The sequence below is a fragment of the Oenanthe melanoleuca genome, chromosome Z (genome assembly GCF_029582105.1).
Source record: "Oenanthe melanoleuca isolate GR-GAL-2019-014 chromosome Z, OMel1.0, whole genome shotgun sequence".
NCBI classification, from domain to species: Eukaryota; Metazoa; Chordata; class Aves; order Passeriformes; family Muscicapidae; genus Oenanthe; species Oenanthe melanoleuca.
Genome location: NC_079362.1, coordinates 26,234,431 through 26,252,403, shown reverse-complemented (window position 1 = coordinate 26,252,403; position 17,973 = coordinate 26,234,431). Strand labels below are relative to the sequence as shown.

At 41.7% G+C, this 17,973-nt stretch overlaps 1 protein-coding gene across 3 annotated transcripts in view; it reads right to left on the bottom strand.

Moving 5' to 3' along the window:
- Positions 1-915: 915 nt before the first annotated feature.
- The window catches only part of LPAR1 (lysophosphatidic acid receptor 1), a 73,356-nt gene continuing 56,298 nt past the window's right edge, over positions 916-17,973 (bottom strand). For all 3 annotated transcript variants that reach the window (XM_056514058.1, XM_056514060.1, XM_056514059.1), the window contains exon 4: positions 916-6,639. In XM_056514058.1, the coding sequence (XP_056370033.1) occupies positions 6,338-6,639 (302 nt within the window). In that variant the 3' untranslated portion in view covers positions 916-6,337. The remainder of the gene's footprint in view (positions 6,640-17,973) is intronic.

Genomic DNA, 17,973 nt, shown 5'->3' with positions numbered 1-17,973 from the left:
GCAATTGTGTGTTTTGGCTCTCTGCTCATTATGTCCTGCAATCAAGCTCTGTGGGGCTGCTTTACATTACACACACCATGCCACGGAAAGCCCAGCACCAAGGCATTAGTCTCGAATCACCAGGATCTGGGGGGATGAAAAAACTTGAACTTTTCTCATTTTTTACTTTGAATTTAATAATGCCTAGAGTGATTAGGAACACCAGCTTCTTTTTCTGTCATTTTGCTGAAGCAGACACTTGTCTTCCATCAGTGTGTAGGTGATTGGCTTCTCTAACAAAAGGCAGGGGGCTAATGAACCCTTTATGTAAGTCCTCTTTTCTTCTTTTCTAGCAGAAAAATAGAGTTTTAAAGTGCTGTACTCAAACAGCACTGAAAGAATATTTTCTATTTCACTTCTTCCCACTTCCTATGCAGATCTATGTGTGGACACATACATTTCTATACATAAGTCAACCACATTTGCTTTAGTTAACCTTCTGTGGTTAAATCAAAACTGCAGACATATTGCAGCAGAAACATCTGTGCACAAAAAAAAAAAGGAAAGGAAGGTGAAGAGCAAAAGGATAAAGGAAGAAAGCAGATGGAGAAAGGAAGGAATAGGAAGAGGGAAAAGAAACAGTAAGTTTGTTTTCTCTGTGCAGAAAATGTTTTCTCTATAGCAACAAGATGACATCTGAGGTTAGATGGTGCAAATGTGGACTTCAAAGAAGGGACGGTGGGCATATAAGAATCACAAACAGAATGGATTAAGTGATTTACTGGAAATAACCTGTCCTTTGCTGTCCCTGTGTTTTAGCCCTGTGCTATCTCCTGTTAGACACAAACCTCTGCCTGATACAATTTTTGATTAATTCTCCTCCACATCCAAAAATACCAGCTCTCCCGAAAAAGGGCATTTCTTTCACACTCCATATTACACATGCCAAATACTTTATTGTACTAGATACAACCTCTAAACATTTACAGTAAGTGCACTTAGTAACAAAATTGTTTGCCAAAGCTCATTGGCTCTCTCAATACTTTTGAATTACAAACACGGCTTTATTTAAACAGGAAAAATTAGCAGATTCCTGAGTCTCAACATACACTTCTGGTTATCAGAATTTTATCACAGGCAAATGGGAACACTTCATGGAGGCTCTTGTTAAAATGCTGGCAGCTATCAGTGTGTTGGATTTCCATGTACCGCAGAAGACAGCAGCATAGTTTAATATCCTTGTGCTCTGTTTTTTTTTGTTGTGGGCTTTTTCAGTTTGTTTTTTGAGGTTTTTCTTGTAAGTTTTTTGTTTTGGTTTGAGTGCTTTGTTTGTTTTCTTTAAATATCAACGTCTGTTTTTTCTCCTTGATAGATTTAGAAAAGAGGAGCTGGGTGAACAGCTTCCTAGAAAACCCTGTAAGAGAGGAAAATGGAAGGAAAGATAAGGGCACATTTTCTTAAGGAGTTGTGGCTGGAGAGATGTGGGTGTCAGTACTTTTTAAGCTAACTCTCTATTTGAAGTGGCCTTTCCAACCAAATGGTAAAGCCCAAGCAATTTGAACAAATGAGATTGCTGCTGCAAATCCCCTCCTTAGAGACAACAGTGTCTAGCACAGACTGATGCCTCACTGCAAGAACTGGTTTGAAAGGCCGTGACAGGTACACTTGCAATAACAGGAAAGCTCTTAAAAGGACCAGAAAAAGGAAAAGACTGTGTTTACCTCTGCAGCAAGTGGAAAAAACCAGCCAGTTTGTTAAGATTATCCTCTGCCAGCTACATCCAGTCTGGCAGTCAGGAGGGACCCAGAACCACGACAGGGACACCTGGGATGGGGTCATGCCTCCCAAGGGTGGGGACATTGCCCTGGACAAAAGGCTCTGCCCGCTCTGCTTTGCATCACCCTCCTTCACACAGACCGAAACGCAGACCAGGGGTGTTTGCATCAAAGCCTCTCCATCTGGTGGTGTGCTTTTTAATCCCACCTGGGAAGGGCAATCTGCAGGGTGGACTTCTCTTTCTTTCACAGAAAGAGCTGCATGCTGTTTTGTCTGTGGATGCCCAGTGCAGACAGATCTGGCTGCAGCAGTGTCACAGACAGAAACCCAGGTGGATTTACAGTAGTAAAGAATGGTATCTGGTAGCATACCTCTGGGGCAACACACAGGTCAGAAAAAGCTACAAAACCTGCTGCAGAAGCAGAGCTCAACTTGAGTTTCCCCTGACACACTGCTCCTGGGAACCTGAGTTGCCATGGTTAAACCCCTGCCCACCACACCAGTACAGACCAAAGGATAGCCCATGGAGTGACCAGAAAAGTTTCATTTCAGTGCAATCCCATACTGGGGCAAATTTATGTTTATATTGAGAAGTTACTTAGCAGAGGAAGAACTAAAACACTGGACATAAGACTGTCTTTTCCTCTTTGACATCCAAGTTCCCCAGGCTTAATTTGCCCCATGAAGATAGTAAGCCTGCCTTTTCCTTTCCCAAGTGGCCTACTCCAAGCCTTTGCTGCCCACTTGTTTAAATGCTGCTACAGCTGTGACTATTTGGCAAAGGCAGGGTAAAAAACAAAAAAAAAGGCAAATCTTGTGGCAGCTATTTAAAAAAACTCCATTACTTGTGCACTAGAGACAGAGAGGTATGCTTAATTTTAGGAAAAAGCCTTTTTTTGGTCTGCCCTCTTTTCTACCTGCCCATCTTTTAGTATCTTGGTCAGGAGGCTGCCTGAAGCTGCCAAGGGATCCCAGAAAAAAAGCTGCTGACAAGAAAACCAATGTGTCAAGCATACATAGAATATATTTTCAATCTTTTATAAAAAAGTTGTGCTTTTTCTGACCAATGGGTTACCTAGCCTGTCTATATATCATGGCAACAGGGAATTAAAATTCAAAGGGCATCTTTTAAATCTGTTTTCAGATTTATACTGCCACTGAAAATACATGAAGTAGGAAAACACATTTTCCTTGATCTGCAAATGATATTCCTTTTAATACACAACTCCCTACCACTACAATTGCTGACACAAACACCATTACATTTGAACTTCAAGAGGATTTACTTGGACCAGAGGCAATCAACAACAAAAGAATTTTAATGACTGTGGGAGGATTGTTGGTATTTTAAGAAGTGTTCTAAAACCTTTCGAAGAATTTGAGATAAGTAAAAATAAGTGGGGCAATCTTTTCCCCTAAGTACTTTGCACCATGTTTTCACATAGCAGAAGTGAGTTCTACAACTGTACAATGAGGCTGGAAAATCTGAATAGAAAACTTAAAAAAATTCTGAGATGAAAACAAATGGCTGGGAACCATTCTAAGGAACACAGTAAATAAATCCTTCTATTCCAGGCTCTGGTTTTTATTCTCTTTGCTCACTGGAGCTTTAATTTCATTAGCTTGCAAAGAACTACTCAATTCACAGATCAGATTTCTTAAGAATATAGGAACAACATGTCAACAACACAAGGCACTAATCAAATTTTTATACAGCAGCCATGCTCAGTGGAGCTAGTTCCTCTAGCAGAATTGCACAAGCAATGTTCCTCCTGTTGCATTTATCTGAAACATTGCCTTTACCTTTTAGAAGAAAAACCACCTGTTGCTGCTCCTGGATTAATATACCTGACAACTTAGATTTAACTGCTGCCAAGAGTTCAAAAGGTTGAGCTTCTTGAATTGCTGAGTGCCTCCTTGGGTTGATCAATGAATGTACCTGGACAGCAAAGGCCATCTGTCACAATCACAATGATAACAGAACACCTCCTAGGGCATCTGTCTTCTCAAAAGGCCTCTGGACCCACCTATGTCTCAAACAACCACACCACCTCTGTTTCTAAGTTCTATTCACCCATGCCTTCTCAAAACCCACCAGACTTCCAGCAGGTTAAACCAGGGTGAATTATTTGCTGCTATTGTGTAAACATCACCCTCCCACCCTATCCAGATGAGATTCAAGAAAAGCACGCAAACAGCAGTGAAAAGAACACTTGGAAAGGGCAAAACCCCAGACCCAAAATCCCCAAACCCTAAAATAAAGTGTCCATAATTTACTTTTGTGGGGATGTTAGGAACAGGAAAAAGTGCTCTTGCATTGGATCCAAGGAAGAAAGGAATTCCAAGCACTCTTGAGAAAAGGAAATTATTTTTCAGATGTCACCTGTCTTTGGAGGCAGTCTTACCCTCTCCTTTCTTCTGCTTACCTGCACTAGTTTAAGTATCAAGCAGGCACTAAGGAAAAATTATGTGTGGATTAGCAAGCAAATGCTTTTAAATGAAAAAGTTCTTACAGCCTGTTCTGTTTCTCAGTACAGTTCTTGTGAATAAAACCAAATCAACCTGTACATTCACTTGCTCTCAAATACAGACAAAAAAAAAAAAAAAGACCAGTTTTGTTCAAAGCAAGTGGATATATTCAAAACCTTGGTCAACTGGCAGACAGTGTTCTCTCTGCCTTCCACCTTGCACAGTGTCCACAAAAAACTAGCTCAACAGTTCAGGTGGAATTCAGTTTTACTGAAAGCAGTCAAAACTCTCACTTTATTTAGTGGAGGAGGTTTCGTTCACTTGTTTCTCTTCCCTCTCTCTGCAACAAACTGCCTATTCCAAGCAATTTTATGTTTGGAAGCATAAAATCCAAGTAAGTCCTCAAATCAAGAGATGCTGAAAACACTGGATTTTGCTGGGCTGTCCCTCTACCCTCCATTTTTTCCCTGCCCAAATGGGGGAATATCAATCCTTAAGTTACATTCCAGTAAGGTACAACAAAGGATATATATGTATATGGGGTTTTTTGTTTTGTTTTGTGGGGTTATTTTTTTGTGAGTGTGGTTTTTTTCTTGTTTGTTTTTTTTTTCTTTTTCTTTGGTGGGGGGGGGGGTGGTTTCCCCCTTTTTTGTTTTGTTTTGTTTTGTTTTGTTTGTTTTCTTCTTCTTTTTTTTTTTTTCTAGAGACAAATTACAATGATGAAAACAGCCCCAGGAATTTACTGTTGATGTATTTTACATTGTTAGGAAAACACACAGTTTCCTGGAAAGAGGTCCCAAGTTTTTTATCAGCAAGATCCCACCTTTGCTCACATTTAGCCCTGTTAATAAGTTTTGTTTACTCTCAGTTATTCTTGGCAACTGATATTCACAGGAGTGACATTTCTCCTCAAAACAGACTCATATGAAAAAAATCACATGCTAGCTTAGGTATTTGTAACAGTGTATATGTGTGGCTGCTATCTGTAATATAGTCCAGTCATTTGCAATGGATGACCTTGTAAACCTTGTAAAGTGTTGACTTTACAAAACAAAATTGTACCTTAGTTCTTAGTAGCCCACTGCTTTTGAAATGAAGGGGGCATCACTTGAATGGTACCCTACAAATACTTCTCAGTGCAAAAATGCAGAAGGTGTTTTGTTTTCAATTATAAGAAAGGTTCCATAAATACATACCTTTTTTCCCCATTAAAAATGTGCACGGTTTTTGCCATGAACGAGAAAAGTGTTCCAAGTACATGCCATAAATACAATTTTTGCAATACACCAACCTGACTGTAGCCCTTTAAGAGCCTTAGGGATGTGTCTTACTTTAAGAACTTGTCCATAAAAAACTTGGTACCCCTCACATGTTACAAATTTCAAACTGCACTTCAAAGAAGAACCTTATATACATTGTGACTAAAATACTATTTATTTCATAATCTAAACAAACACTGGAATACAGTCTATGCTTTTCTACTTTCCGGCAGACTTTACAAAGAGCTTTTTTTTTTTTTTTTTTTCCGTAATTAAAACAATCTGCATACACACAGAACATGCATTCTCTAACACCAGTAATGAAGGTATAAGAAGAGTCAGTTTCCCTCATCCTCCTGCTGCCTGTGTTAGAAAAAAATACTTTTCTTTTTACTGTAGTTATGACAGTGTGGCTAAGGATACAAAGACTAGAGCACAGTTTTACTCCCTGCACAGAAAATGTTCATCACAAGCATGCTGATGGTGATACATATTACATGTCTATTAAATGATAGGCATATTTTTATCCCCTTTACTCCCTTTTTAAAAATACTAAGTGGCTACATGTAAATGCAGTGAAGCAGGTATAAGCTTAATTAATCAGAGTTGATTCAGACTGGCACCAAGATGCAGCAAAGTCCAACAAAGTCTCAGCAAGGCTTTCCACGGGCTATTGATGACCTCCTCTGCAAAGCAACTACGTCCTGCTTTTTCAAAGCAGAATTCAAAGTCTTTGCAGCACGGCCAATCCTGCGCTGGTGCCGGGCCCCTGGAGAAGGTGCACCTGTAGTCCATTAGTGTTTGAGAGAGGGTGAGTGGGTTACCTTGCCGTGGGTCTGGGGCCGGCCGTGGCTTCACACCACGGAGTGGTCGTTGCTGTGGACGCCAGCCAGGATGGTGTGGTTGAGGGACGAGGCCGAGCGGTCCGAGCCCTCGGTGGGGCCGTTGGCGCTCTCGCTGCGCTGGCAGCAGAGGATCTGCTTGAACGTCGCGCTCATCTCCTTGTCCCGGTAAGAGTAGATGATGGGGTTCATGGCAGAGTTGAACTCTGCCAGGAGCAGGAAGAATTTTTCGTAGGCCAGGACGTTGCACTGGGGGCAGCAAACATCGAGCAGCAGCAAGACTAATCCTGGGGTCCAGCAGATTATGAAAGCACCTACAAAGAGGAAAAATGGACAAAGTCCACAAATATACAAATGCACCATTACTCATCAAAACACCACAAGAACCACCCAGACAGAAGCAGCAATGGTTAATTTTCTCTTTCAAGAGCATTGTTCCCACACTCTCTTTTCACTGACCCGATGAGAGGGATGCCTTTCAAAGATCTGTAAATGGTTATGGGCAGCACATCAAAAGAACAAGACACATCCCCAGCCCCCCACCATCTGAAACTCTGCTTGGCAAATACATTTACATTTAAAGTTGATAATGAGGAACATTTTTTCCCTTCAGTTAGAGACTCTGACTAATCAATCTCTTGATCAGGAGAAACAATACTGCAATTTACTTCTCAAACTAATAACAACAAAGAAGACCTTTCTGTGAGTGCTGTGACTGAAGCATCAGTAATAGAAAAAGAGTGGTGCAGGCAGCAATTCTCAAGAAAAAGAAAGCCTGGGTCTTGTTAACCCATTTCAGCCCCATTATGTAATGGAAAGTCCTAAACACACATCCTTCTTGCACTGAAATGCCGTCCTTCAAGGGATCTACTTCTTTTCTTAGGGCTCTATTCAATCGAAATTCAGAGGCTCATCAAGCTTCAATAGTGTCAAAGCCAAAGAGTCTTACACCGATTAAAATGCTTCTCCCCTCCTTTCTCTGTTTTCCAATGCTCTGAGGAGAACAAAACCCAGAAGAAAATTCAGAGCTCAATGCAGAAATTAAATCAAATACCTTGTACTTTATTGGGAGTACTGAATTAAAGGAAGATTGTAACTCCTTGCAGGGTTAGAGAGGCTTTAAATATAAGCACTGCTGGGGAAACCCTTACACACCAATCATGCCAGAACAAAGACAGTGCTCCTGAGATTTTCCAGGCTGCTTTACTGAGGTGGAAACCAACATCTTATCACTGAGCAGGATTGGCACAGGCAGCAGCAATAAGGGCTTCCCAGCACTATGCAGTGAGCGCTGTTTCCAACTAGTTCTCCTGTCACTGTGGTATTTATTTGGTTACTGTTGTTCCCGTTTTTCCTTCAGTGACGGTCTCTTGCAGGACTAGCAGCAAAGTCAGTTCCCACAGCATGCAGACTTTTTGCCATGCCTGCCAAGAAGGTGCCAGAAATTTTCAGCTTGGTCAGTGGCAACTGTAAGCTGTGCAAACACCCTTCTGTTTGGACAGCAAACCCACCTAGACCAAACAGAAGAAGATTTTCCAAAGGGGTCTGCAAGCCTGCAATATACACCAGGTGACAGACACTGGCTACCAACCAGGAAAGCACAAACAGAGGCTTTTTACACTCCAGAAAACATCCCTAAACTGAGTTTGCTTGCAACTAATGGTGCCATTCAATGCCTTTGCTGACCAACAAAGCTTGCCAATGGAAAGAAGCTGGAGGATGAATTGCCAGCTGCCAGTAACAAGTATTGAACCCTTTCACCAAATTATTTTGTTAGGGTCACTGGCAGCAGTTTGACAGCATGGGGATGAAACTCTCCCATTCTGAGGTGGCATCAAACACAGGAATCCACTTTGGAGCTTTTGTCTGCAGCTCCTTTGGATTCCAACAGTCCTAGAAAAGAGTACTTGAAAACCATACTTGAAACTACAAAACTACCCGGTTTGCAGTGCAAAGAACTACAGATTTTTGTCTCTTCCTTGTACCTGTTGCCATAAGAGTAGAAAACTGCATCTCTTTATTTGCAGTATTGTCTATGTTTATAGAATCTGCTCCCTGCACAGGAAAGCTCTGCTGAGCTGGTTTTTGCAGAAACCAAGTCAATAACTCAAATTCAATCACTCACTGTTTAAACTGTGCATGTTGTGTTCAGCCTCCTAGCTAGTAAGGCAGCAGTGGACTTTGTTCTAGATTAAGTATGTATTTTCTTCACTATAGGCTGCCTGGGGAGAGCAACATCAGAGATGGGAACACTGCAGTCATGGGATCTACAGTGAAGGACAAAAGACAATGACAGCATCCTCACCAGGCCTGTAGCAGAAAAATCCAATATGGAAACAATGGAGCAAGCAGGAAAGCTCTCATAGCATTGTTCAAAGTTGCAATTGAAAGCTTCCAATTTTCTAAATTTTCTATTTTTTTTAATCTGTTGCTGAGGAACGACAAAACATTCTGTTGGCATAATTTTTGATATGTTAGAAACAGCAACAAGAAGCTCTGTGGTGAGGCAGATAGGAATTTGCTCCTGAGAAAGCCCCAAAGTCATCCAGAAAAATCCACATGCAGCCCATGGCACGGAACACTTGTCTCAGATGGAGCTCCTGAGCCTCTCTGGGCTCCTCTGTATCTCAGACAGGTCTGATAATCTGCAGGCTGAGGCTTGATTGGCTGCACTCAAGAAAAAAAGTGCACTGTGGTTGAGCAACCAACTGATTGCTCTGTGCAGATCAAGCTACACTGAAAAATAGTAAAAACAAAGGTTGCCTTACCACCCAGCTCTGGAAGGAAGTCACTATTGTGCAAGTTGTCACCCTTCTGCTCCTAGCAAAACATTCCCCCATGCTAATGGCTCTGGCAGCTTATTAAGTGCTTCTAAATGGTGACACAAAAATGCCTCAGGTTGGCTCACTTCTTATTTAACTGTTGGTACACTGGAAAATACTTGCAAGCATCACATTTTGATGTTAGGTACAAAGGAAAACATAAATGTCAGGCTCTTAATACTTTAGATTTAGGAAACTTCATCTGTTAAACATGGAATTCTTTTTCTGGAAGGAAAACAAGGATTGAATTTTTTTTTTTTTTCTCTTACTTGAAATATTTATTGAAGTAAGCTGGAAGTGAGATTAAATTCTTCCCCTCCCAGAAATCTATTGTGAATTGACTTCACCAAGAACGAAGATCTAAAAATATCACATTTAATAAAACAGTGACATCCAAAGGCTTCCTGCTGCCATATACTGGAAAGCCTTAAGCATACACCAAAATATTGATGTTTTTCTTCTCAGAATCAGAACTGAGAGCAGTCTAAAGTAGAGTGTTAGTAATTTCAAGGTGGGTCTTAACATTTCATAAACTCGGTCAAACCTAAATCTCAATGACATACAAATCAGATCTGTTGCATACAGTGACTTGAATCTTTGTGGATATGTCATAGTCATACCATGGCACTAGGAGAGCCCAACATACTTAGAAAAAACATGCAGACTTTATGTCCTTGGGTGGCTGAGGAGCATTTTGCCTGGACAGAGAGCCCCTTGGGATATTACCTCCAGCCCTGGCAGTCCTTTGAAGGGAATGACACTGCAAGAAGCTAAATTAGCTCTTGAGCTGCAGCACAAGGAACATTCCCACGGAGTATGGCCGAGGTCTGTCCTGAGAGTCAGACCACAGAGGGCTGGGTGAAGAAGAAATGCCCATCAGGCTGAGGGTTGAATGGCTGGCCATTAGACAGGAAAGCTTGAGGGAGAAATTGCACATCTTCTTAAAAGACTGAAGGGTCCCTACAGACTGAGAAGAATGTTTCCCAGTGGGGCATATGAGTTACAAAAAAGCATTTATGACCTAATCTAATTTTCTGCTGTTGTGTGATACCTCTAATCCCAATGAGAAATGAAACTCCAACTCCTTGTGCATTGTCTGCCTTGCAAGACCTGTGGTAGAAGTCCACTGGAGGCATTCCAATGGCCATGATATGACTACATCACATCAGTCTTGAACCCCTGTGCATCAGTGCAGATTATGTTTCCATGGTAGCTGGATGTTGGAAACCCTTGGGTAAATGAGACAAGGCCTCACAGCAAGGCTTGATTGCAAGAGAGTAAAAACTGCTGTAGGCAGTAGGCATATGAAACCAGCCATGATAAATAACACAAAAATCAGTGAGTTCAAGAACAAAAGAGAAAACAACTCCAAAAAACAGCAGCAGAAAAGAAATAAGCTACACAGGAATAAACACTGATGAACTAGTCACTGATTACTAGGATACCAGACTGGATGGCTAGTCATGAAACTTCTTGTGTTAGCAGGCAAAGTGTTTCCTAAGCAGCACTCTTTTCTTTTTCCTTTTATTTCCCCTTTTCTTTTTGTCTTTTGCCTTGGAGAGCCTATGTCTGTGTTTATTCTGAGAACATTTGTTTTCCTCTAACTCAAAAGAGCAAAATAAAAGAAGCACTTCTGCTTCTGCCAAGTCACACACTGCTGTCCTTCAGAGGCTCCAGAGGGATGTAGCTCTTGTCAATGCACACCTATTCTGAAACACCCTTCTTCTCTGCCTTAACCACACTGTGTCCCTTTCATGTGCTCTCTTCTATTCATCTTGTGTGTTAACCCTGATATCTGGCATGGGCTCACCTCACCCTGCAAATTCCTCAGTCTATGTGGAGGGGAAAAATATTGAAAGAGCCTCTTTTAGGGAGTGAGAGAAGAAGAAAAATCTATCCCTTGGTTGCAGTTTTTTTAAGATTACAGGAATAGGATAAGGAACTAGCATATCAAAGACAGAAAACATCCATTCCAGCTGAACTGCAGGAACATTTACAATCTGCTGCTGTTGCCCTCCTACTCTTGTCCACCCACTGTCCTCTCCAAATCCCCTCTTGCCCTCAGAGTGGCACTTGTGGCAGGCAGCTGCACCCCCTCTTTTCTGGGACACTGGGAGAGGAAAGGATATCAAACATCACTGCTATCACTGTTATCACAGCTACCAACAGGGAGAAGAGTCCTTCTGCTCTTGGTGCAAGCTCAAAGCAATGCTCTGGGAGAATGATTTGTTTTAATTAACAAAACCATAGCCAAAAAGGGCTGCAGAAGTGCCTGGCATTTGCCACATTCTGATATAATCCCACCCTCAGCAGGGAAAGCCACTTGCTATGCTAGCTGAGGTGCAAGCTCATTAGCTGCAACACAACTGCACTTCTTCATGTCCTCGCCATCTGTAAACTGTATCAAGAATCCTCCTTATCACACTGAGCATTATCTTGTGCATAGCATGGACAGAGATAAGTACAGCAAGCAATATTGCTTATTTACAGCTACGTGTTGTTTTTCCCTGACACAAATATGACAGCATGAAATCTAAAATGGATGAATGATTATAGATGCCAAAGAACATGAAGAGCATTTATCATGCTGTAAACACACAGTGTGTAGGAGTGATTCTTCTGATTCTAGTCTGACCTAATTTTCTCCAATTTTGTCAAAACACTACTACAATATAGCTAATAGCCCTTGGTGGGAGAAAGCGCTGTTGTTGTTGGTTTTTTTGCATTTTCTGCTGGAAATAATTAACTTAGGAGTAATGTTTATTTCCACCCATGGAATTTGCATGTGAAGAAATAAAATGTGACTACCACATTTGGATCAGATTAATAAATTTAAAATAATTTTATGCAAAATGTGGCAAATTCTGAAGAGGTTCATATGTGAAAGTCTTGCCTCTCCACCCACAGATGCCAAAAGACTTGAGGAGGATGACATTAAAGGAAAGTCCTTGAAAAACACCCCAGATGGGGGAGAACTGCCTGCAGGGTACCAGTAAGAATGGCCATGTTGAAAAAGGTGCTATCAGAACAGCTTCATTTATTCATTCAATGTGTCTTTATTTAAGGAAGCTGTGTGAATTCTGAAAGAATGAGAAATTCATAGCACACTCCTTCTGCAGTTTTTGATTTTTTGTAAAATGCTGTCTTCTCTGACGAGCCTCTGGGAGATTAACACGACAGGTGCCTTTGTGTTTCAAGTCAAACATTTATCTGGTGGGGCTGTGTGTGAAAGAAAGAGGAGATATCTCCAAAAAGAAAGAGGGGATAGCAGTGTAAAACAGGAAGTGAGAAACAATGCAAAGGTAAATAAAATCTACATTCATATTCATGCAACACTATCTTACATATACTTCTCTAAGATGATTTGAATCAAGAGGATGTGAGAGAAACTACACAGCTAGAGAGCACATGAAAGGAGCTGGGTGATACAAGCCACCAGCTTGTCTTTCATAATACTATATATTATCCCCATCCCTACAGATCCGTGTTCTAATCTCCCAGGAGCTGAGCAGTTCTAAATGTGCAAGTTATAGATAAAACCCTACCCTCAGCTTTATCAAATCTAAGGCCCACATGAATTCCATAACTCACAGGTTTGGGAGATTTTCCAGTCTACTGTACACATGGTTTGTAAAGGGATTTTATTCTAAAATAAAATGTTCTGCTAATATTGCATCATATCCCTGATTTCTTACCTTTTCCACAGCCACCTGCACATGCACACTCTAACCTCTTGCTGAATCTCATTCTGGGAATTTCAGCTAGCATGTTTGGCCAGACTTTGTGCAAAATAATGGCTGGTCTGTGTGGGAACAGAGAAATCATGTCTTAATGACTTAACATGAAAGCAGCTTTGGAGCTCTGTCTGTGCTCTAGCTGGACTGGGAGGAGCAGTAAGCCTTGACCCCAAAGAGTGAAGTCCTGTGTATGTTAGCATCACCTCTTTCTGGACCTTAATACTTAGTATTTTGCATATGTCTGTTCATCCATCCAATCCTCATCACCTTCTTTCAATTCAGAAAAAATAAAGTAAAAAACTCTTTTTAAGGGGACACACCATCATGACTACCAGTGATACTTCTGCTGGCACCTAGACTCCTTTGCTAGAGGCTGCTCTACATATTCTCTTCCAGTACTCATATCACCAACTGCCCCTGACAATTTAACACTGAAAAACACACAAGTATCTTGGTGAAATCTTCAGGTCAAAGCCTTTCTTTTAAACCAGACACACTTTTGCACCTATACCTGCTACACAAAGGGTCAACTGAAGAAACATCTGACCTATCATGGTGTTTCACAGGGAGCTGACAACAACCACTGGCCAACAATTCCACTGGCACCACTAGCTTATATCCACCACCTCTGAGCATGGAGACTCAGACACAAAGTGCCTGTGGTCAGCAGGGCTGCACCTACAGTGATCACACCTACGATCCAACACCCTTCAAATTCTTTTCCTGCTTCACTGTGCGAGTCCTGACCAGAGGTGATGAAGAGCAGGTTTCCCTCAGCCAGACTCACAAGTGGCAGCTGTGGGAATCTTTGTGAGCTCGCTCTTTCCAGCACCTCGTGCTTTCTGCCCCGAGTGCTTACTGCCATGTGCTGCAGGCAGGGTATGCTGACACTCAGACTCCTGGCTTTCCTCCTGCAGATCCTATCTGCTGCATGTCTTCCCACCTGGGCACCACCTGGTGACCTCTCCACAGCCTGGCACTACATGTGGGTGTTTCCAGTACCACATGGTCTCCAAGCACTTTCATATCCCTGCAGCATCTAAAGCTTTTGAAGTTTGAAACAGCAAACAGACCGAAAGGCCTGGGGAGGACCAGTAACAAAATAAAACTAACTGAAGGGAAAATGAAACTGGGCAGTAGCAAGCCACGAGAACTGATCTGCTTATTTCATGGGTGCTTGCCAAACTCTAGCCCATGTTAACACTCAGTGTAATTCCCTGCCTGATGCTTGCTGCCTTGCAAATGAGTGTACTGGCTTTTGGCAGCTGACCCAGCCTCTCTCAAGTATTCCATAGATGATATCTCTGAAGGAAAACTTCAATGCTAATGCAAATGGAGGAGACCAGGAGGGTTTCTCAGTTGACATCTTCAAACCAAAGGTGTTTGAATAGTCCTCTTTTAGAACATACTTGGAAGGGTTTTAGAGAATGATTTGCAAAGAGGAATGTACAAAATGCATTCCAAAAATAAAAGCAAAAGCTTAGTCCTGTTGCAATTTATCTGTATCCATTTGAATCCCTCAAAAGAAGAAAAATGGATTTTTTTCCCCTGATCTAGTAACTGCAGGAGAGAGATGGTGCACTGCCTCTTGCAAAGGGAGAAACTAAGGCTTTTATCTATAGAAAGCATTTTGACAAAAACAGGAAGTTATTAAATGCCAGTGGTCAGCATTCCAACTGATTTCTAAATTCATGAAGATATGTGAAGCTCAAGTCTGAATAAAAGCTTGGCTGTCGCCAAAGTAATCTGATTGTTTATCTCTGTGTAAAGACAAACAGTAGTCCTCATGGAGTTTCTCTGTTGCCAAAAAACCTGACACACAGTGAAAATTTTGGTGTCTTTTTCAATTTTTGGGTGTTCTAAACAAACCTTTATGCTCCAACTTGAAAAAAAAATACTCCTACAGTCTCAAATGAGTGCTGGTAGCTTGGCTGGAAAATGAACATGTAAGCCCAGCTGATAAGGGGCTCCTGGTACTGACCTCCCTGGGTCACAGGACAAAGAAAAGCAGGCAAGAGATGTCTGGGGAAAACTGGAAGCAAGAATCATAGAATCCCAGAAAGATTAGGGTTGGAAGGGACCTTAAACATAATTTAATTCTAACCCCTTGCCATGAGAAGGGATGCCACCCAACTTCAGGTTGCTCAGGGCCCTGTCCTTCAACACATCCAGTGGTGGGACAGCCACAACTTCTCTGGGCAACCTTTCCACAGCCTCATCACCCTCACTGAAAAGAATTTCTTCCTAATTTCTAATCTTAATCTATTCCTTTTCCATTTAAAGCCATTCCCACTTACTCTATCACTCCATGTCCTTGTAAGAAATCCCTCTTCAGTGCTCTTGAAGGCCCCTTTCTGGTACTGAGAGCTTCTATAAGTTATTCCCAGAGCCTTTTCTTCTTCAGGCTGAACAAGCCCAATGCTCTCAGCCTCTGCCCCAGCCCTCTGATCACCTTGGTCCTCCTCTGAATCTGCTCTAATGGGTCCAAGAAACAACCTTTAGCTCGTATCTGGCAACCTGATTTCACTCCCTAGTCCAAACCCAGCTAGGATTCTCTTTAGGGACCCTGACTGCTCATAGGAATGACTTCAGGTGAGGGACATACCTCTCCCTGAACAGCAAGAACACCCTGAAGGGTCTGGGTGAGGCTCTCAGGTCCCAGATGTGGGGCAGCTGGAGGCCAACAGGTCTCCTGAAAGGTGAAGATGCCTCTGCAGAAGTGCAGGCTCACTGCACGGGGTCTTGTGAGGCAGCAGCAGCACAGCTGGCACACTACAAGCAGGGCTTGCAGACTGGACTGTCCTCTGCCTGCTTCTGCAAGGTACATTTGGTGTGCTTGGGACTTGAGGGTTCTGCTGCTTTTCTAGGAGATGCAGTTTCCAGTCACAGAAAAATAATTCACAGCCACATTGAAAAAGCCCTGTTCTGTCCACTTTTCCTACATAAATCCATATACCTTCTGTGGTACTCTGCTACTTTCCCAGACATGGTCAGAATGCTATGCTCAAACAATACAGCATGTTTAGTGGATATCAAACCCTTGCTACATGAGATTGTTTAATTGTATTTTCCTTTGTTGTTAAGGACATTAAGTGTTGCTGGTATTATGTTTGGATAAGCTCCAGTTGCAACACAGGATTCCAAATGAAGCCTGGGTGGATGCAATTTAATATGTAAAGGACTGCCTTGATTCTTACATAAGATTAAACTAATAATATCAGAAGAAAAATATTAGACTCTGACAGTTTCCTTAATAGGAATAAAACTTGCTTCTCTCGTGCTAATACCAGACTCTGAATAGGAGAAAGTGTTACCAAGTGTTACCAGCTCTTCCTCAACTGCAAGAAAACCGTGTGTGCTTTTAATTTATATAGCCATACTGCCATTTATCTGATTATATCTATCTGGTTAAGCTATCTGGTTAAATAGTAGACATCCTTTGAGGGAATTGCATTAAGATTGGTCACACAAAATGGTTTTCAGAAGCAGAATCCATGCTGACAGCTGGGCCTCTCTGAGAAAATGAAGAGCACAAGCTCCAAAGTGAAGTGGGCAACAGGGTAAGCCTCAGTGGATAAGGGAATGCCACTCTAGGATAAATCTGCTTGGAAAAATCTGCCTGTCTTTGGACAAGTTAGTATACACAAGTTAGAAAAGCCTTTCTACTCCTGACCTGAATGTAACAAATCAAGCTACTGCCTTAAAGCAGAAGCAGCCTTGGACAGGCTACACATGAAATGCACTACACTAAGTTTCCTGCACACCTCACCACACAGGCAGTATTAAGGTAATTCAGACATTATTCAGGCTAACAGACCATGAGGGAGGCCTCTACAAATGGCACTGCTAAAACAGAGGGGAGCAGACAGATGTGGCATTGCACATCACAGGAGTAGCACTGAGTGTAGAACCCACGTTTTGACTGTGGTAAGTATGTACTTACTGATTATCAAATGGGTAAATTCTAGGTTTTGGCACTTAATTCTATATGTATTTAAAATTATGTAGATGAGGCTGGTATCTAGGGCAGAAAATAGAGGTTTTGTTCTGCATTTCCACATTGTAAAGATGAGACATTATTTAAAGGGATGCAGCTATCTTTGGATTTCACAGATTCCTCTGGATTCCCCACTAGGATGCTTGCTGTCTTGCTGCATATAATTTCAGTGTAGTAACAACAGAAGTTCCCATACTTCAAACAATAAATGCAGTGAACAGAACTGGAAAAGTTTCACTGCTGCTGATGGATTCCAGGTGCAGCTCCTCTGTGTTTTCTTTTACTCTTTTTTTTTTTTTAATTTTTAATTTAACCTAGCAGAATCTAGAATTAGTTAGTTCTTTCTCTCAGCAGTACACACTGGTGTAAAAACTTGGAAATATAGTTACACCCTCATGACTACAATTGAGGACATCCCAGTCTCATCCAATTAGAGGATTAGTCCTTAAAATGGCTCCTGGGTTAGACAAGTAATGTATCTTCTCCCTATGATTTCTCCCTTCTCCCTATGACTAAGCTTCCCCAAAATCACTGCATTTGCTGGAGATGTGAGCTTGTTTTTTCATACTGAACAGATCCTTGTGTTTCCATTGGCTTACAGGGGCAGTCTTCTACCTTTGGAAGTCTGCTTTCCTGTTCTAAATTTAACCTCTGCTAAGAAAAGTATGGCACCTAAAAGCACCCAAGAATAGTCCTTGGACTGTGTTAGCATCACATCCTTGGTCAGTTGGCTTAAAGATTGCCACAAAGCCTCTGAAACCACAAAAAAGCTCACTATCATGCTATTTTGAAGGTTACTCAATCTGCATGTTTCTGAGGATGTGACTCCTTTGACCTCTGGCACACAGTTTGCTCCAGTGTCCCTATAAAAGACTGTGGGCTTTGGCTATATATAATAAGGAGTAACAATGATGAAGTTAAAAAAAAAGGTGCTAAGTCTCTTAACTTTCAGTTCCCTTACGCCCACCCTCTCATGAAAAAACAATTGAATGGCAGCAGAAAACTGAAATGACTGTGCCAAAAATGGGCTGACTCCCAGCCACCTTCATCTCTTCCAGAAGTGCTCATGAGCAGTGCCAGACAAAGGTAATT